The following is a 21,677-nucleotide window of genomic DNA, read 5'->3' as shown; positions in this document are numbered from 1 at the left end:
AAATTTCTACACTACACCACTCAGCGCTGCTCTGCTGCTCCGCAACGTCGCTTGTCGCTGCCATCGTTTAACGAAACATACAATTTTCACTTCGTTCTCGGTCAATCGCTCGCTGTCAATTTAGTGCAAAGCGTGTATGACGATGTTGAAAAAAATCTGTGAAAAAGTGTAGCAATGTGGAAAAATTTTATATGAAATAAATAAATAAAAAAAAATTATTTCATTAAAAAATAAAAGGTTGGCATAAATTACAAATAATTTTTGACCGTTATTTTGTGCGAAAGTAATTGTTTGGCAAAAGGCAGGATATGTGAATTGTGTGTGGGCTCACCGTGGCCAGACCATTAAATCCTTTGCAGCTGCTTTCAACCTTTTTCAAACCAAAAACTGACAGAAGAGCTGCTAAATATGAATGAAAATATATAAAGAATATTAAATAAAAGTAATTGTGTTAATTTCTATTAATTGTTCAAACCTACAAAAAAAAATTAATAATGTTTAAAAGTAAAAACACATTTTAACAGCAAATATGTGAAAACTCAAATAACACTCCTTGCCTTTGCATTACAATTTCTCTATACGCGTTATGTTTGAGTGATTCATGATTTGTGGAAATTATACAGTGTCATTGTGCTGCTGCTGCTGCTGGTGCTTCTGTTGCTGGAGCACGTAATGCTGTGCGGCGCAATCCAAACGAACGCCCAACCACCCAAACGTTCAGCAAACACTTGCCTATACATAGCTGTAGTACTAGCTGGCTTGTTCGTTTCTACCAAACCCTGCACGCTCACATCTACGTCTATTGTGCCATTTCACCACCCTTCAGTGTGTCAACTCGCATTCGCACTCCTTGAATTCTCATATGCGCTCCAACTTTGTCACTCACTTATCAGCCAACCAGTCAAGCAGTTAGTTAGTAGAGTGAGCCATATGTTTGTTTGTTTTTATGTGTGTTGACCACAGAGTTGCTCAGGCCAGGAGAGTACTTTGAAGAAAGTAAAACATAACAAGTGTGCGAATTTCATTTAAATATATATAATATATAAATATGTTTCTAAACCCAGTGGTATTTGAGTTCGTGGCTACATTACTCCGGTAGTACTCAATTGTGAGTGGTGAATAGTGGTAAATTAATGGGAAATAAGAAAGAATAGTTTTTAGTAGGAAAATCATTTCAATTTTCCACTAGTATTGTCAAAAGTCGTTCTGAAAAGAAAAATTTCGAAAATTCTTGTGTTGTGATTCTAAGGACTATACTTGTATACTTGAAAATATAATCTTAACTGCACTGATTTGGGTAATTTAGAATACAGCCTACCAATCTCTCATAAGCTCTAGTAGGATCCACAAATAATTTTTGCTACACAGAGAGTACTTAAATGCGACAGAATTACGTAGGAGTTATGAAACGTTTTTAATATTTAAGAAAATATAATCGGATAACTCTTTTTATTTTTATTTTTTTTTTTTTCATAACGAGTATGAGCTAAGGCCAGATTCCACCAATTTCTCATAGATATCCAAAACGTAAATAAAGTATTTAAAAAATTTTATAAATATTTCACTTACTCTTTAATCCTTCGCTCAGAAAATGTTCATATTTTGTTCTAGTGCAAGTTTAAGCGAAGACCAAAACCCATAAATCTCTTTTATTCATTCAGAATCATATGCGACAGTTAAAAGTAAAAGATAAAGAGTTCTGAAATTCTCTTAATCAGTTGTCGATCATATCGAAAAGGAGTGCGATATTACTATTATTCTTGAGAAACTCCTAATTCTTCCTTAAGAAAAGTATTAACTAAGTCAATATTTGTGTCATAATTTGTGGGTTCTACCACAAATCTCGCACATTGCTCTAAAAAGTTTGAAGCGCCAAAACTCAAGTAAAAGCAAACAAATTTCTTTATAATCTAGGTGTCATGTCTAAAAAGAGAATTCATCTTTTTTCTCGAGTAACTAATAGCAGAGTTTAGAACCTACTTCATAACGGAAAAAATCTAGGAAAAATTAATTACATATTAGATCTCTTTATTCCTTCTTGATTATATTCAAGAGAGTTCTTTTTAATCGGTGATTAGCAAGAATAATTTATTTTTCCATATGGTAGGAGCTAGCAGAGTTCCACACCTCCAATGTCGCATATAAAACTAGGTTATACTACCTTAATTTAATTATTTTCTTTCATTACTTAACGGAAGCTGCCTGAAACTATCTAAATTTTTAACCTATAATTCTCTAAATATTGTCCAAAATTATCATATCTCACTTCAGAAGTTCCCACTTCAGTTTAAACTGGGTGTTTACATGCAAATATGTAGTGGTGATTTCGACTCTCTCTCCGTGCGCGCTGCTTCGACTTCTGTCAGTCACGCGAAGTGTCTACATTTCTATTCGTTTATTCGCTTATTGTTCGCTCGTATGTAACGTAATTAGTAGTAGTACGCGATTGCATGGCAACTTGTATGCGAAAGAGTATTACAGCGCTACTCTCTTCAGTAAAGCACCTCTGTGTCAGTCTTGTGTGGAGTAGTAACCTTCACGCTGAAAGGACTAGGCTGGAACACTGTGGAAAACAAGTAATGTGATTATGATTGATTTTTTGTTGCTTCGCTGCTTCACAATGGTAGCTGTTGCATTGCTGGAGACTTTTCTTGTAAATACATATATGCTTGGGAGAGTTACGAACATATGAAGGTTGGGTTTGCTGAACGGTTGGATTTTAATAAGAAATGCTATTTGTTTATTTTTTGGTTTTTAATTTTTTTCTAACAAAAAAATATGAGTGTTTTTCTCTAATATAAAAAATTTTAAAAATCTCCAAACAATTCGACTTTCGAATTGAAAGACACCCCCATTTTGCTCTTCCCGAAATTCCAAAGAATTTAACAGTGTTTGATATTAACATAGCTTTAAACACTTGATTCACGCACAAAAACATATTTTTGCTCAATTTTTGCGAAAATTTTTGAGGTTTGCGAAAATTCTCCTTTTTCTATCGTGGCTTCGCGCACTAAAAAAGCATACATACGCATATTATTGTTTATATATATAATCGCCAAAAACGCACAAACGTCAAATTGCTAGCTCTCTCAACCTCAACTTCGAATTCGAGCTCGAAAATACCTAACCATAAAAATCTTTCGGCTGCGTCGGCTGGAAAAATTCCTGCGTACTCACAGAGCGTTCGTGCGAAGCAGCCGTGGCTATTTCCACATTCAAACTCACAATTCAGTTTATTTATCAACAATTTTAGCGCTGAAAAACAACGGTAACGCAGCAAATGTGCCGAAAATGTTGTCAGCAACGGTGTGATAGCAAAAATTTTGAAAGAAAATCTTAAAATTAAATATAAATGCAACAAATTTGTGCTGTTAATTATTAAGTGCATAATTCGCATTAAAAAGTGTTTTGAACGCAAAAAGCAATGGAACAAAGTGCGACATGTGAGTGATGCCCAAATCCCCAAAAGTGCTTGCTATAAACCCAAATCTCCCATAACTCGCCAAAAAGCAGCGAATTAGCGCAAAAAACCAAAAAAAAATCATAAAGTTAAAATAAAGTCAAGCAAGTCACCGATAAATATATAGTGTAGTGTGCTATTAGGCGTCGAAAGAGTATTGCATGCAAGTTGTTTGCATTTTATTCGTGCCTACGCATTGAATATACATAGTTTCCTGTTGTATTGTGATTTCGGCCGCTCACGGCCGATTTAAACGACCTTCAAAACGTTTTGCGTGGAAGCAATACGCACTATGGGCTGCGCTCAGTCTGCCGAGGAGAGGGCCGCAGCCGCCAGAAGTCGCCTGATTGAAAGAAATCTCAAAGAGGATGGTATACAAGCAGCCAAAGATATCAAGCTATTGCTACTGGGTGAGTTCGATACACAAACAGACAACCAAATATATGTATATGTATGATTGGGACAAAATGCGAGCGGATAATAAGTAAAGAACTACAAAAAAGTAATCAAATTATAGCGTATGTGTTATTTGGGGTTTGCATAAATTTTAGCTCGCAATTGCGTGTCAAAACAAAATGGCAGCAGCAAAACAGAGATGTGTCAACTTTGGTGTTGTGAGTTTTAGAAGTATAAAGGATTTACTGTTCGTTGGAGAGGTAGCAAATGGTTGAGCCGACAAGTTGTAAGGAAAATGTTGCTGTTTTATTAAAGTTTGTATATGCACATTTTGGGTTCGTTTTTTTGTTGCTAAAACTTAGGATGAGTGGGTTGTCAATAGCGTTCAAAGTATATCTTGAAAGTATTTTTCCTTGTAGCATTTTGTTTCTTTGGCAGAGCATCTAAATGCTTGCATCTGAATGTTAGAAAATGTTTGCTTTTCGCGAGTTCAGATATTTGTTCTTTCTGTTACCCAAAAACTCCTTACGACGAAGTGTTTTGAGCTTACCAAAATTTATTAAGATTAATATTGACCAGAAGCTGACAACCCCAATATTTCAATCTCAGTCTGGCAAAAGCCGGGCAGTAGAGGAGACAAGATAGACAAAATGATTCCATCTCATTTTCCTTCATACAGTTTTGGCAAACAGAGGTCAAGAAAATATTTAGTCCAGTCAAAATTCCTACAATAGCAGCAAGATAGAATTTGCTAAGTGCAAGTAGTTCAGAGGACGCATTACGGTTCACTTTGGATCTCGCAGTCGCACAAGATCAGCGCCTGCCAAGCTCATTTGAAGTTCATAGGTCCAATGCCAGAACGCAAGAGGATATCGGAAAGCCATCTTGCTTCCAATTGGATGCAAATTGGGGTAAAGGTGCGCGCCCTAGTAAGCTCATCGGATCGAATCCTTTCTATCTGAGTAATTCATAAGATGCCTTTTCGAGAAAAATGCGTTTAACGATAAACTGATTGCCCACGCATTGACGATAACACTTTAAAATGCTGTAACTCAAAAATTATTTTAAATTTTCATTTAATGTTTTAGTTTGTTATTTCTGAAGGTATAGACTATCAAAATATAAAAAAAAATGGTTTATTGTATTTTATGTTTCATTTACTTCCTTAAACTGTATTTTTCCGATAAATATTTGATTAACTAAAATCTACAATTTAATTCAATTTTTAGATAACAAATTGCTATTTCTTTTTAAAACCTCAAACCCACAACTATTCGCCAGAAAATAGGCTACACTAAATATATGTACCTGCGTATATACATATATTAATCTCATTGTCATTATTATGTCACAACAACAACAAAACAACTCATTGTAAATGTGCGTAAATTTAATAAATATGAAATTTGTTTTTCTATGTTTTGTGTTTTTTTTGTTTTGTTTCAACGCTTCGACGCTACGCACCCACGTAACAATGGCAAATATTCAATTTGTCTTCGTATCTATAATTGATTACATCACACTCGTACTTTTGCTTGTGAACCGCATAAATATTTAAGCGTGTAATCAAATTTTCAAAGCAACTTTTCAGCGAAAACCGGAAGTTGAGCAAAAAACACGAAAGCAAATGGAAATAAATAAAATTAAAGCGTAAATAAATAAATTCCTTATCCATTGCCTGCAAATGATATCTGTATGTATTTATTTACATAATTTAAATATGACGAGTTGTTGTTTATGCCGAATGACTCATGGCCTCTGTAAATGGTAGGCGTACACTTGTACAAGTATAGGGAACTCCTACATATAGACGCTGGTACTTATGCTTTTATGTGCAGAATAATTTGTGTGGGCTTGTTTGCATGTATGTGTGTGTAGGTGTTTAAAGTTGTTTATTGTGTGTGTTTTGCGTACTATTCTAAACTTTTCAGCATTATTAACTACTATTTAATAGATAATTATTGCGACTTAAACTTAAAATTCACTCATCGGGCACTTATCAAGCGAGGTGCACCAGGGCGTATGAGCAACATTTGTAAAGGGTATTTTTTTTAGAGGTGCAATAAAACAACGATGGATTATTCGATTGACATGAATTTTATTTATCCGAAAGATAATCTTGTGGCATTATTCATCACCATTGACTGTAACGTTTTGGCCATCATCGTTTTTGAAGAAGTACGGACCAATGATCCAGCCCATAAAGCGCACCAAACAGTCAGTTTTTCTGAATGTAACGGTGTTTCGACACACACCTGAGGAGTATCTTCACTCCAAATGCGGCAGTCTTGCTTGTTGACGTAGCCCTTCAACCAGAAGTGCGCTCGACGATAAAATGAACGGCAGGCCGCACGCTTTTTTCCATTTGCCATTCCCTAAACGGTAGAAACTCGAAAAAACTACTACTTCTTGAAAAAATTAGTATATTTTATACACTTGTATATAACATATTATCTTATGTTCATATATTAATTACGTAAAAAGTCTGAACTTTTTCACAAATTTCCTGTATCAAAAAGATTTTGTCAGCTAAACAAATAATATCCTGTTTTACATTTTATTTTTATTTATTGTGTTTTTTTTATTATTTTGTGCAAAATCAATATTTCTCTGTGAAACTTTATCGTAATACTTAGAACTTTCTATCATATGCAACTTGTAGCTTATTCGATTAGTTTTTTCATCGATGTTATTCTACATCAAAAAATTCAAAATTTTGTGAATAAATATTTACAAATAATAAATAATCAAACAAACCTAACAGCTTTAAAAACTTACCCCGAAACGAGCCTTACATTTGAATGTAACGGGTGTTTTTTCGAAGTATAGAACTTTAAGTTGGCATTACTGTTCAAGATGGCGACCGATTTAACAGCTGTCAAGTGATTTATTCTCAGTTTGGTTTGCAAATAGTACAATTTTATTTCGAAAATAATGGTTCTGTGCGGAATACGTTTCGCGCACTACGTTCATTGGAACCACCCTGTGCTCCAGATTAATTAATTTTATTTGTGCAATCTCCTAGACACCTTCAAAAAACCGTTGACCGATAGTTGCAATTCTTATCCTATACAAAGCTTTGCATTCGCATAGCACATATTTTATAGTCTCTTCTCCTTCTATCTCTCGACAGCTTTTACAATAGTCATTGTATGGTGTATCAAGTCCGCTGGCATGTCTGCCAAATAGACACTCCTACTACTACTACTTTTGTCATTCCTTTTGAATTTTAATAGTCAGCATGTGCGGCCAATATTCCATTCATGCAACTTTTGCCTGCTTTTTGCTAAACAAATTAGGGATTGACTCCACCGAGACTCAACTATATTTATAACAAGTTTGTTGATTAAATATCTACAATTAGCCAGCAGCATATAAATTTCCTCTTTTACGGAGTCTAATTGTAGGGTGGTGCCTGTTCTGGCTAGTTTATCTGCTTCACAGTTACCAGGAATATCTCTATGTCCTCGAACCCATTGTAGGTTTATCGTGAAATTGGATGTTAGATCCACTAAGCGGTCAAGGTGTGCTTGTAATATCTTTGCCGAAACCCTAAGAGACTTTAGTGATTTCAAAGGCGCTTGGCTATCTGTATCGCGATTATCTAGTTTGAACCCAAACGTATAGATGCTCATCCCTTTCCCACTCTTATTTGGTAAGGATGGCAATAGTAGGGGCCGAATTTAAATTTAATTCTATACGAATTTAAAAAATCGAAGGTTAGTAAAAATCAAGTAGTTGAGTTGTTCTTACCTATTTCGTATCGAAATCCAGTGGATTGCTTTGTTATAACTTTTATATATAATTTTTTTTTTTACCAAAGAGCAGTGCTCAACCATAGGCATCTGAGAAGTGGCAAATCAATGCCTTAAAGTATACTGATTATTAGATTGACTTAACAACACTTATGCATTTATTTAAGTTGTTGTATTTGATGTAGAGCGACAAGTTTCTACCATTTAAAATAACAACATGAAATGTGTACTATATACATACATATATACCAGCAAGTGCATTTCGTAATCCACGTTAATTGAATTTTAAGAAAAATGCATTATCGTACTTAATTTACAGCTTTCCACGTACGGACAATCAAAACAATTCGCTTAAAAGTTTCATTAATGCTTTAAACTGTAATTTGCTGAAATTAGACATCCATTAATGGACAGCGGGCACTGCCAACTCGTCAGTTAGCCATTGCAAATTGTGCAGACGTTTTGTTTATATAGAAAAGCGTTCAAATTGAACTTTGCTGGCCATTGCGACCTGCAAATTATGTAAGCTAATATTTTTACTTGCATTGTATAGCCATACAAACCGATCGTTCAAAATCAAGCCCCTGTGTGAACACTTTTTTATTTGACGAGATATCGTCAAGAAATTTGGCATAGATTATTATCTGAAATACCACTATAATCTCTAAAATAATTGTTCAGATCGGACTACTATATCATATAGCTGCCATACAAACCGACCGGTCAAAATCAAGCCCTCATAAGGAAAACTTTTTTATTTGGCAAAGTATCGTCAAGAAATTTGGCATATATTATTATCTCAGGCATCGCTATAATCTCCGAATAAATTATTCAGATCGGACCACTATAGCATATAGCTGCCATATAAACTGACTCATCAAAATTAAGATAGAGATCTTTTTATACCCTTTAATGTTATACTATAAAAATGCACCTGTGAATTATAGCTTCGTGCAGCCGAAGTTAACTTTTTTTTTCTTTTTTTTTTTTTTTGTAAATTTTGTGATATCGTTATTTATAATTGTTTTTTTTTTTGTATGTTTTTTGATTTCATATTTCTTTTTTCCTTTCAAATGTTCGCTCGATTCGGTCGATTGCTGCCACTTTTCCTTCTTCGTCTGGATAAGCTTTTCACTTATCGCAACAGCAGCACATACCATACAAAGAAAAACTTATATTCATATGCTGTATGTATGTGTGGGTGTGTGTTCGCATGCTTCTTTAATAACTAAATATAGGCACACGCGCTCAATTACACATTTTCTAAGCGTTTATTGTTTTTGACGTTGGCAAAAGGCGTAGCCGCTATGCGTCGTCGTCGTTGCTAGCTCAATGCTCCATAACGGCAGCGCCACAACAACGCATTCTCAGAAGTTTATCCGCACAAATCGCGCTGCCATCACCTTTCCATTGACGTTGGTTCTGCTTATTATTCACATACACACATACACATATATAAATATATATTTTTTTTTGTTGATTGCAGCTTAGTTTACTTTGCGCACTTTGCCTTATCTTGCCGCCAACCGCGCCCTGCCGCGTCTGTAGTTGTGCTCATCGCACTTTTTGTTTACATTTCATTCAATTAAATTTTCTCAGCTAACAACGAAATCCATACAATGTTCGAATAATTTTTGGCTATATCAATATTTACACACGTCTGCCGTTACTTGTGTGTACACACATACATATATACATATTTACATCAGAAAGCATATGGCCGAGAAATGCATAGTTACGTCTGTTAGTTTAATTTATGTCTCAAGATGCACCTTTTTCAGAAAATTCGTATAGTTTTACGGTTGTAAGCGAATATTCCGTAAGGGTTGAGGTGTTCCACAAGTTCACGAGCGGTGTATGAAGCAAAATTAAGTATGAGCTTCTCTTCTATAGTTTCCAAAGATTTAAATATATGTACATACATTTCACAAAAAATAAAATATATCTTTTGTAAAGGACTCTTCCTTGAACACTATCTAAACCCGCATATTATACGTTTTATTTTTAAGCTACCACCAATAACCCATCAGTATTGTAGCTTCCTCAAAGTCGCTTAATATTCGAGTTTTTTTTCCGGTGCCTTCACAATCTCTCACAGTTTTTATCAACTCCGAACGGTCTGAAAAGTTTGGTAGACTTGCGTCCTGATAGCTTTGTAGCTTTATTCCTATAAAAACTAATAGTTTTTGATGTCTTATGTTACTTCAACCAATATCAGTGGACAAAAAGAGAACCTCTAGCTAAGATAGTACGTTTGTTTACTGTCAATTTCGGCCGGCAGCAGTACCGTTTTTGTGTCTATCTAACGTTCTGGAAGAAAGAAAATTTTCGAGAAAAACTCCACCAGCCGTCACAGCATCTGAAGCCGGACATTTGAGTTCTTTAATGTTGGTTTTCTATATCTTTGGAGAAGTCTCACTCAAGTCTTAAGTTGATTTAGTATTAAAGCTTCATAAAGTATACTCGGCGGTAAAAAAGTATCCAAGGTTTGGCAAAAAAATTTCGTTAGGCTCCTCAAATTTTTTTAAACTGTCAAAGATTTTAGTTCACTGAGTTATAATATTTTAATTTTAATATTGAAATAAACTTTTAGGCTCTATTTCACTTCCACTTTGAGAAAAATATTTTTTTTTAAATAATATTTACTAAATTTTTTTTATTGTTGTATTTTTTTATTAACGGTCAAAATATTCTATAGAAATATTCAGTTCGATATACTCAAGGTTATTGTCATAGGGTTAAGTAGGGTTCGTGGCAATAAACTGTTACAACATTTCCTTATAAACATTTTCTCTTATGAAAGTATACTCTGCATATTTTAAACATGTCGAAAATCACTCGCTTGTTATTGTTGGTGTTATAAACATGACTTTTCAGTTCTATTTAGACATCAAATTTATGCCCGAGTACTAGTGTGGGTAATCGCAAAATATTTTATGTATGTTTAATTTTCATAATTTAGACAAAATGATTTACGTAAATGCAAAAATTTAAGAACCCGCAAATTGCTAAAAATGTTTAACTTGGACGAAAGCGTGCAATTAAAATGATTGGCGAAAGTATCGTTCTTATAGATATTTATTATACAGTCTTATGTATTGCAACTAATGTTAGTATGCGCACCAGTAAAGTAAATCTAAACATAATATGTGCGTAGCAATAAACATGTCTCGAATATTTAATATGATGTTTGAAAAGCTTTTGCATTTATATTTTATTTTAAAATATATATATAGGGTGTTTTTCTTTTTTTGGGGTATATGGATTACTGGAGGGATATCTGTCATATCAGCTGTCATACTAGCTGTCAAATTAAATACATGCGTTTGACATTACTGTACTTTGTCAAATCAGACAAATAGATTACTGCCCAGCGATGAGACAAATTTCTGAATTAACATTAATGTCAGTAAGCAAAAAACAAAAGCAATTCTAAAGAGACACCCAAGGGTTCCTTGCGCTCCAAAAAATTTACAGTCTGATGTGGCTTATATTTATAGTAAATATTTGTTAGAAACTAAACTCAATTAACTTTTAACGTGTTATTGGCAATGTAGGGACCACAGCTGGTTAGGAAAAATGGTGCGAAATCGTACTGGTCTTCATAAGACGTCGCAGTGGTCATACATCCATTTTTTTTTTCAAATATTAATGACATACTACTTTTGAATTAATAAATCTACTTCAGTATTTTTTGGAAATATATAAAATAACAGTTCCATAGCTCTAACAAAAAGCGCGCTTTATTACAAATTTGACGATTACCAATTAAAAAATATTTGAAATTTTGACTACATCGCAATCTATTGGCTTAAATTAAAATACGGAACTTTTCAACCAATAACAGAAGTACCAGAAAAATGGATGCCCACAATGAGATATCACTAAATAGAAAATATTGCCTAAATTTAGGCGCATTTTGCTTGATTTGGTTTTTTAACTGTGAATCGTTTCGAATACAAAATTAGTAAACAAATTTTTTACTAATGCGTCGAGCAATATATCTTTGAATCGGTAAAGTTAGATATTGTTAACATATACCGTTATATCTACCATATATGTAGCAGTTATCGAAATAACGTCAAATTCAAAAAATAATTGCGCTGCATTGCTAAATATTATTTCTTTAATATTCCATATATTGATAGTAATTTCCTGCATCTCTCACCAGCTGCATGTCAATACGTTGGCAAATCAGTGCATTTTCCGAAAGCCCAAAAATTCATGCGCCACCCACTTGAACGTCAATCTAGTGCCCAGTTGTTGCAGCTGACGGTGACTTCTATAAAATAAACATAGAAATATACATATTATATGAGTATGTGTATGTGTCGAACCATGTGTTTACATAATCCATATGAACCCTGGGCCGCCGTTGAAGAAGCAACTTTCTAGGTGTATGTATGTATGTAAGTGGGTATCTTTCTCTCTTGTTAATAAACATAGAAATATACATATTATATGAGTATGTGTATGTGTCGAACCATGTGTTTACATAATCCATATGAACCCTGGGCCGCCGTTGAAGAAGCAACTTTCTAGGTGTATGTATGTATGTAAGTGGGTATCTTTCTCTCTTGTTCTGTTTATTTATTACACTTACGCATTTCACTTGAGTTTTGTTAAAGTGTTACGTTCAAAAATAAATTCAAAATAACAATGTGTTACGTGTTTGCTTGTAGGTAATATATTTGGAAAAGTTTTCAAACCAATTTCCTAGAAAATAAATAAATATAATAATGAGAAAGAAATTTATGGTGTGTATTGTAAATGGTTTTCAACAGGACACGCTCGCATCATTCTGCAGCAAATCAATTTATGACGTGCGTTCGTTTCGCATTTTTTTATTTTGTATAAAATTTTTTTTTTTTTTCAAATTTACTTTATTTTATTTTCCTAAATTTTTGTTTTGTTTTTGTAATTTTGAAATATTATTGAAAAAAATATAAGTACATTTTCTCTATTTATTTAATTTTTTCTCTTCTATTATTATATCCTGAAAACTTATATATTGTATATATATTAAGTTTACCACAGAAGGTAACGTCGAGGACCATATAAAATACATATATATATTATACATATATGGTAAATGATCAGCGTGGTGATCTGATTAAGCAATGTCCGTCTTTCTGTCTGCATATATACGAACTAGTCCCTCAGTTTCTGAGATATCGATCTGAAATTTCGCAAATTGTCTTTTCTCCTCAAAAAGTTGTTAATTTTTTAGAATCGCCGAAATCGGACCACTATATCATATTGCTGCTATACAAACTGAAAGTTCAAAGTCAAGTGCTTGTTTGGAAAATTTTTATATTTGACGAGATATCTTTACAAAATTAAGCACGAATTATTTTCCAAGCCAACGCCACAATATTTGAAGAAATTTTCGAGATCGAACCACTATACCATATAGCTGCTATATAAAGTGATCAATGAAAATAAAGTTCTTGTATAGAAACGTATAAAATTTATATAACAGCTGACTTGTATAACAGCTGAGATATCGCGGTACATGTGACATTACATTTGTAGTGTCGGTCGGAAAATGAGCATCGAACAAAGAGCCAACATTAAGTTTTGTTTTAAACTTGGTAAAACTTTTACCAAAACTCATCAAATGATGAAACAAGTTTATGGCGATGATTGTCTATCCCGTAGCCGTAGTCACGAGTGGTTTAAACGTTTTCAAGAGGGACGGGAGGACTTGGAAGACGACGAACGTTCGGGCCGGCCAAAAGATGTTGTGAACGAAAAAAACACGGAAATTGTGCGTGAATTCATTAAAAAAGAGCCGAAATCATCGCTTAAATATATGAAACCGGAATTATCAATATCCGCAGCGTCGATTTATCGTATTTTGACAGAAAATTTGGGCCTCAGAAAGAGACGCGAAAAAGACCTCAGAATCAGACAGATTTTTTGACCAAAAATCGCATTCATATCATCAACCATTCACCCTATTCGCCTGATATGGCACCCTGCGATTTTTATTTGTTCGGAAAACTACATTTGGCCATGAAAGAAAACCGCTATGCTGACGTTGATGCCATCCAAAAGGCGACGACCGCCATCCTCAACGCTATACCGACAAATGACCTAAAAAAGTCATTCGATAACCTTCTTGAACGTGCAAAACGTTGTATTCAGGCGGAAGGAGACTATTTTGAAGGCGACCAATAAATTTTTCAAAAAAAAAACAAGTAATATTCGTTTTTTAATAAAAGTCCTGAAACTTTTGAATTGCACCTTGTATAGCTTCAGAGGAACTGAAGTTAACGTTTTCACTTGTTTTGTTTAATTATTTTAGTACATATTTTTATACTCTCGCAACCTGTTGCTACAGAGTATAATAGTTTTGTTCTCCTAACGGTTGTTTGTATCACCTAAAACTAATCGAGTTAGATATAGGGTTATATATATATAAATGATCAGGATGAAGAGACGAGTTGAAATCCGGGTGACTGTCTCGTCCGTCCGTCTGTCCGTCCGTCCGTCCGTGCAAGCTCTAACTTGAGTAAAAATTGAGATATCTTTATGAAACTTGGTAGACATGTTTCATGGTACCGTGAGACGGTTGGTATTGCAGATGGGCGTAATCGGACCACTGCCACGCCCACAAAACGCCATTAATCAAAAACAAATAACTTGCCATAACAAAGCTCCGCAATAAGATACAATACTGTTATTTGGTACACAGGATCACATTAGGTGGGGGCATCTGCAGTTAATTTTTTTTTTAACTTCCCGCTAAGAAAATTGAAAATTTTCTAAAAATCGGGAAGATATTGGTTTCACCCCATTTTGCAAAAATCGAGTTCTCAACAGATCTCGACGTTTTGAGGGTCGAGGAAGCTTCCCCGAACATTTCTACGATGATGTCCGTATGTCTGTATGTATGTGTGGATGTATGTGACCCTCTTATAACTTTTAAGCGGCTCAACCGATTTGAATAAACTAAACGGCATTCCAAAGGGTTTCATTGCACCTGAATTTCGTGTGAGTTTGAACCCAATCGGACCAGTAGGTTTCGAGAAATCTCAAAAATTTTTTCGAATTTTTTCCAAACGACTTAACCGATCGACACCAAAAACTAATCAGTTCTAAACCTTGAAGAAACACATCGTTTGCCGCAAACCGGGTCGAAATTGGTTGATTTACTTGCTAGATATCGAAAACGAAAAATTTCGAAGAGCTCAAAAGCAGTGAAAAAAGCGAAATTTGAACGTTAGCGTATGAAATTAGAGGGAAGTTGCAGGGATGGCCCTTGAGGCCAACCGTTTTCCACATTTTTTTTAAAGTGGGCGTGGTCCCGCCTCTAATAGGTTTAATGTGCATATCTCCTAAACCGCTAATGCTATAATAACAAACTTCACTAGAAGCAAATGTTTTTAGCACTTCTATTGACGGTGTGAAAATGGTTGAAATCGGGTGGCAACTCCGCCCACTCCCCATATAACGGTACTGTTAAAAACTACTAAAAGCGCGATAAATCAAGCACTAAACACGCCAGAGACATTAAATTTTATCTTTGAGATGGTATAAATTGGCTTTATAGGAGCCGCGTTCAAAATTAGTCAGTGGGCGTGGCACAGCCCACTTTTAGGTGAAAACCCATATCTTGAGATCTGCTCAACTGATTTCAACCAAATTCGGTGCATAACGTTCTTTTCATGTTTCTTTGTCATAGTGCGAAAATGGGCGAAATCGGACTACAACCACGCTTACTTCCCATGTAACACCATTTTCAATTCCATCTGATTCTTTCACTTTCCACTATGCAAATCAGGTAACAATGATTATATCGGGGTAAAACTTTGCGTGAATAATGCAATTAAAGTATGCCACCTTGCGGCCAAAAGTTGTCTAAATCGAACCAAAACTGTTCAAACCCCTAAGTACTAAATATGTGGACCCCAGTGCCTATAGTTGACCTTCTACCGAAAATATCAGTCAATCCACAAAGAAATCTCAAACGAGTATACCATTTGACTTTGCGAGAGTATAAAATGTTCGGTTACATCCGAACTTAGCCCTTCCTTACTTGTTTATATTACTTTTATTGATTTATTTATATAATTATAATTTATTTTTTTTAGTTGCATAGACTATCACGACATGATTGATTTCTGCAGTTTATTAAATTTTGTTATAATATATTTATTTTTAAATAAATATGTACTTTTGTAGATTTATTTATCTCTTAATTTAACGTACCTATTCCTTGAGGAGGCTTTCGTCAAATCATTAACGTCATGCACCCAATGCACAGCGTCATAATAAATGCCAGCTCCATTACAACAGAAACATCTGTATATTGTTTTATCAGCCAATTTGTATATTGAAGATGCTTATGTATTGTACGTTGTATGTATGTATGTGTAATCATTTTAGTCATCAACGCAACTAATTGCTGACATCTTCAAGATCACAATTTGCCATCAGCGACGCCAGTGTCAGCAGCAGCAGGAGCGGCTGACTTATATATGGCCATAGGCTTATACTAGTGGCATTGTGTTAATAAATACACATACATACATACATATGTATACATGCTAACAATAAATCCATTGTTTAGTTAGTAGTTTCACTGGCATTCTCTTTACTTGAAAGCTTAGTAAGTACAATAGATATATGTACATATATACGATATACTCGCATATATATATACAAATAAGGATTTATGTGTATATTCTTTGTATATAAAGTTTTTACTTTTTTATTGTTGTTGTTTCTTGTTTAATTTTTCCTTTGTGGTTCTGTTTCATGCACTTTGCCACCACAATGACGTTTTATCTCTGCTATTTGTAAAAAATTGTACACACAAACACACAACCGCATCTCGCATGTGTTGCCAATCTACAGCACGAACTCAAGTGTTTGTACTCGAGCATATTTGTATAGTATTCGTGCTGGGTACTTGGCTATTCGAAAGGGAAAACATTATAATCAATGCATAATTAGTGCATTTAAGCGTCCATAAAAGATGCATTGAGTTGTTGCTGCTTAATGTACGGTTAATTTGTAGTGATAAGTATATGATGAGTGATTTATTGATATGAGTAGACACAGAGTGTTGTTGCAACATGCAAATTATGTATCAATCAGCATAAGAATTTATGATTTATGAAGCGAAATCGTAATTTTTCAGTAATCTAATTTGTTACAGTGTCCTTTCACCTTTCCTGACTTTCGTTAAACAATTTGTCTTATCTGCAATCTAAGAGATTTCTCGATTTTTCTACTCATGAACAACGCTTTGTGGTGATAAGACTGTTGTTAAGTTGAAAAAGTATACTGGATTCCTTCAGCAACTTACTTTATGGGCCTTATAAAGGTTTTCCTGAAAGTTCTGGTTTAATTTGAATGCCTTTGGATACAAACTAATCTTTAGTCAATTAGAGGTTTATACCAGTATTAAAATTGTTTTAGCGGTCGTTTTTTGTCCGGAAATAGCCAAACTCCCAATAGAAATATCTAATCTAATAAAATTCTCATAAATTACTCATCAAACGTCTGACGGCAGTCGAGTTAGATCCACTTTTTGTCGATTAAGAATGAAAGAGAACAGAATCTCGGTCAAACTTTGTTTTAAGCGCCAATTTACAAATAATATCTTCTGTTATTGACAAGCAGATCACTCCATTAGCCATCGCATGAGATGTGTAAGTAATGAGTTCGTGGGTATTATTTATTTGTTTGATCAAACCAACAACCTGCTGCATGATCATTTGAGCGTGCGAAATATTGGAAGTACAAGTAATGAGTTCGTGGGTATTATTTTATTAAACTCACTTTATTAATATAAATTAAATAATATCTTTTATTCAATTCACTTTGCTAATATAAATTAATATATGTTGGTGAGCTTTAGCTGCACCCGTCCAGCTCTAATTAGAGACTAAAAACTTAAAACTAAGCTTATCATTAACGAAGAGTCGGTCACCGTTGGCGTACGTGACTGCTTAAAGGTGTTAGGTTGCAGTTAAATTCCCAGCGGACGAGCTGCAGACGCTGACGTTTGATAATTTTCTGGTCAGCGTGAGAAAGCTTCTTTGCTGACTCAGGCCACGCGCGAACTTTATGGTTGTAGAGGTGCTCGTGTTAACTTGTACATCGATTTATGTTCAATTTCGCGCACGACCGCTTCGTAGGGAGCTAACTGGGCGAGTCAGCTGCGCTGCACTTGATTTCATGACTTTGACTCCCCTCCCGTAGCCCAATGACACTTTCGGAGTTTATTCAATTCAAACAAACAATCAAATATTTCCACTTTGAAATTTTAATATTATTTTTTTTTTGATTAGTGCCACCAGTCAATTTAATTACAATTCTTGAAAGCAATATCCCAGCGTTTGTCAAGTTGCAAATGCTTCCCACCTGTGAAAGGCTTGTGAAGTTGCATGTAAGATTGATCTCTCTATTGATCGAGAACCACAAGGTGATTAAACATTTTACCGTTGCCATACTCTAAGCTAGATACAGTATGAAAGCCGGAAGATACTACACCTGTTGGGTATTAATAATTATACATATACCAGTTGTCTCGCTCTCTTAAATGTAACATCAAGGACTATTAGTATTAACGGAATGGCTGGAAGATATTTCACTGAATTATCAAATATTATACCATCAACTTCTGTTCTTCTCCTCCACTTCATCTAAGTTGATAACAGTAGCTTCTAACTAAGTTGGCTTGAGAAGTCTATAAGTTTGAAAGTAGTTTCAGGGAAAAATGGCAGACCGTATCGTCTGATACCGCAAAGCGAAAGAGAAGAACTACAAGTATAACCTGCGCAGAATGGAAAGCAAAATATTAAATAAAAAATATATGAAAGAAGTAATACAGATATTGTTAAGGGCTCTATACCGCTAGGGGGTTCTGACCAAACAAGTGTTTTATGTAGAATGTCAAGAAGAAAGTGACGAAAAACGCATAATCTTAAATAAAGCCCTATAACATTTTTAACAATTTTTAGCATGATTTACAGTTTTTTCCCGAAAACAAATAAAATTGTTTATTTAATGCTCTACCCCTATTTTATTCCTATCTTTCAGGTGCTGGTGAATCGGGTAAAAGCACAATTGTCAAACAAATGAAAATTATCCACGAAAGCGGGTTTACTCCAGAGGATTTTAAACAATATCGGCCGGTTGTCTACAGCAACACAATACAATCATTAGTTGCTATACTTAGAGCGATGCCAATACTCGGTATTGCGTATCACAATAATGAACGGGAGGTAAGTACAACCACTTATTGTAAAGGATTTGCAAATTTTTATGTGCTACAGGGTATACGGTGATTTTCAATAAATAGTTATCTATAAATAGCATATTCAAAAAATCAAATAAGAGGCACAATAGATACAGTATGCAGTTATTCATTCTAGTAGTAATACTAGTCTCTAGTGGGTATGTCGATCTTCTTACACAGCCATTCCATCGTCTTGGCCTGACTGACAAACTATCTCAAGGGCTCAAAGCTTTTGTGTCGTATTACTGCTGCCCACATTGAACTGGGCCTTATGCTATTCAATGTCCAATATAGAACCTCAAAGCTGAGGTTGTGAGTAGTATTTCGACTTGCAAAGTCTATCTGTGTATTTTGGTTCGAGAAATATGATGATTCCTAACGGTTTTTATATCTTGATGGCTTTTACAGAAAATCACATTAACCGGATAGGATGAAAATGAACCATATATAGACGATATATAACGCTGAACTTAGTTAATCTTAAGCTCACATCGTTGCCCGAAATCATTAATCAAGGCCCTGTTCTACTTCATTGCTCCTCCAGCTCACCCTGTATACTTGCAGTACGACTGATCTTGACTGTTAAATATCCACGTGAAACTATGTTAAATATCCACGTGTGTACCATATATGTTAATACGCTAAAGAGCCAAAGTGTGGGTGTGTAAATGTGGGCTGAGGTTGTGGCTTGTGGGTACTGATGCAGACAACACACACATACACAACCAAACAAGCCCACACGTATGCATATGCTAACTGTCATGGCTCTGCCTGTGGCATATGGCGTTGAAAGCAACAACGATTTCACATACACATATACATATATGTAACATTTTGTGGCAACTACGCATGTGTGTGTGTGGGTGTACGTTGCCGTTATTACATTCGATGTCCTTTGCGAATTGCAGATGCCATTACATTTTCCCTTTATCATACTCTCACATTCCGCTTGCCATGTTTTAATATCCCAACAGACATATGTACATACATACCAACATACATACAATCCAACATATAGTTACATATTCTTATATTCATATAAGAAAGTTAATCTTACTTGAGTCTCCAGTTTCCTTACATATATACATACATATCCTTATTTCTAAGGACATTAATAAACTCACCTTGTGTTTGTATATGTGTGTATATGTGCTCTTATGTATTTCCTTTATTACTTTCAGAATGATGCAAAAATGGTATTTGATGTTTGCCAACGCATGCACGACACGGAACCATTCTCAGAGGAGCTTTTGGCTGCCATGAAACGATTGTGGCAGGAAGTTGGCGTTCAAGAGTGCTTCTCACGTAGCAACGAATATCAATTGAATGATTCAGCTAAATAGTGAGTACTTTATTTTTATAACCATTTAATTTGATATACAAATACAGAAATACACCACTAGTCGACTAATTGATTACACTTAAATATATATAGTTGGGGCATAAATTATTTCATATAATCATAAGTACCGAAATATATCGGAAATAGTCCATTAAAGACTCGTATTTTAGCAATCTAATTTTATTTAGAGCCATAAGTAGCTCCTTGTTCCTTGAGACCGCTTTGTAGTATATCTGTTCCACTGGACTAGTATACATAATAATATTGTAAAATCAAAAACTGAAAAATGTTAAAAATTTCTAAAATTAAGAGCTGATGAAGTGGGTGGTATCAAGAATTTGGCACGTGGCCATACCCACGATTTCAAACCTTTTAGCTATCTGAAACCACAAAAAAAAATGTTCATCTGGAATAAACTCGCAATGTCTGGTTGGAAAAAAAATTATTCACGAAAAAAAGTATTCCCTGCCTACAAAACAAAACAAAATTTTGTACAAATTTTTTTTTGGCTTTTTCGAATTTTTTAAAAAAAGCAAAAACTGAAATTCTAGTATATGGATAGTTACAGGCATAGACAAGTCAAATTTCAGGTTAATCGGTTCAGTAGAACCTCAGAAATTGTGGGTATCGTTTAAAAAAAAAAACAGTTCCGAAAAAAACGCGTTTGAAGTTTCAGTTACGGCCGAACCAGATTGGATGTCGGGTCAGCTAAATACCTATATCTTCGAACATAATTTGAATTTTGCAAAATATTCTTATACACAAATTCTTGAATAATTAAACTTTGAAACTCTGATAAACAATCTTTTTTAGACTAGAATATCTCTTTAAATCATGTTTTGAAACCTGATACTGATATTACAGCAATCTCCTTTAATTCCGAAATTTGAAATTTCTCCTTTAATTTGAAATTTTTACTGAACAAAGCTACGAGTACATAACAGCTTTCTACTCTATGTTCATTTCATCAGCCTTTAAGCCGTTTTGTAACTTTAATTCGAACCATTCCGCTTACAAGCGTACAGTTAACTAAACAGTTATCACTAGAATGAATTTGAAATATCCCTCCAGGAAATAATGTGGATTTAATTTACAAAATTATGAATTATTATGAATGCCTGAAGAAAATACAGTGGACCGGCCTTAATTTTAGCTCGTAGCAGATATTTTTGTTATGGATCTGAAGTCAACATCTCCATAAAATAAAGTTTGTGTAATCTATGGATAATAACTGACGAGACTGAACCAATACTCGAACGACCAATCGATTGAAGTGAGAAGTTTTAATATCTTTTTACCATTTTAATTAGGCTGAATGACTAATAAATTTGTATACAGTAAGAAAACATAGTATCGACCCATCACTTTTTTTTGTAATTGTGTGCTCTTCATGCTCTAACTATAAGCGAATTGTACGTATTTTTAATAGTAACGTGATCAGAAAAGTCATCGCATTTGGAAGGCATT

At 34.5% G+C, this 21,677-nt stretch overlaps 1 protein-coding gene across 2 annotated transcripts in view; it reads left to right on the top strand.

Moving 5' to 3' along the window:
* Positions 1-21,677, top strand: part of Galphao (G protein alpha o subunit) — a 79,157-nt gene that overhangs the window by 19,749 nt on the left and 37,731 nt on the right. The window contains exons 1-4 of one of the 2 annotated variants that reach the window (XM_036363142.2): positions 101-237; positions 3,254-3,870; positions 18,670-18,854; positions 20,050-20,210. In XM_036363142.2, coding sequence (XP_036219035.1) covers positions 3,753-3,870; positions 18,670-18,854; positions 20,050-20,210 — 464 coding nt within the window. In that variant the 5' untranslated portion in view covers positions 101-237; positions 3,254-3,752. Of the gene's footprint in view, positions 1-100; positions 238-3,253; positions 3,871-18,669; positions 18,855-20,049; positions 20,211-21,677 lie in introns of those variants that run through there. The other variant, XM_036363138.2, reaches the window with a different exon arrangement.

The sequence above is a fragment of the Bactrocera oleae genome, chromosome 4, assembly GCF_042242935.1.
Source record: "Bactrocera oleae isolate idBacOlea1 chromosome 4, idBacOlea1, whole genome shotgun sequence".
Taxonomy (NCBI): domain Eukaryota; kingdom Metazoa; phylum Arthropoda; class Insecta; order Diptera; family Tephritidae; genus Bactrocera; species Bactrocera oleae.
Note: the sequence above shows the minus strand (reverse complement) of the source record. Positions and strands in the feature narration are given on the sequence as shown.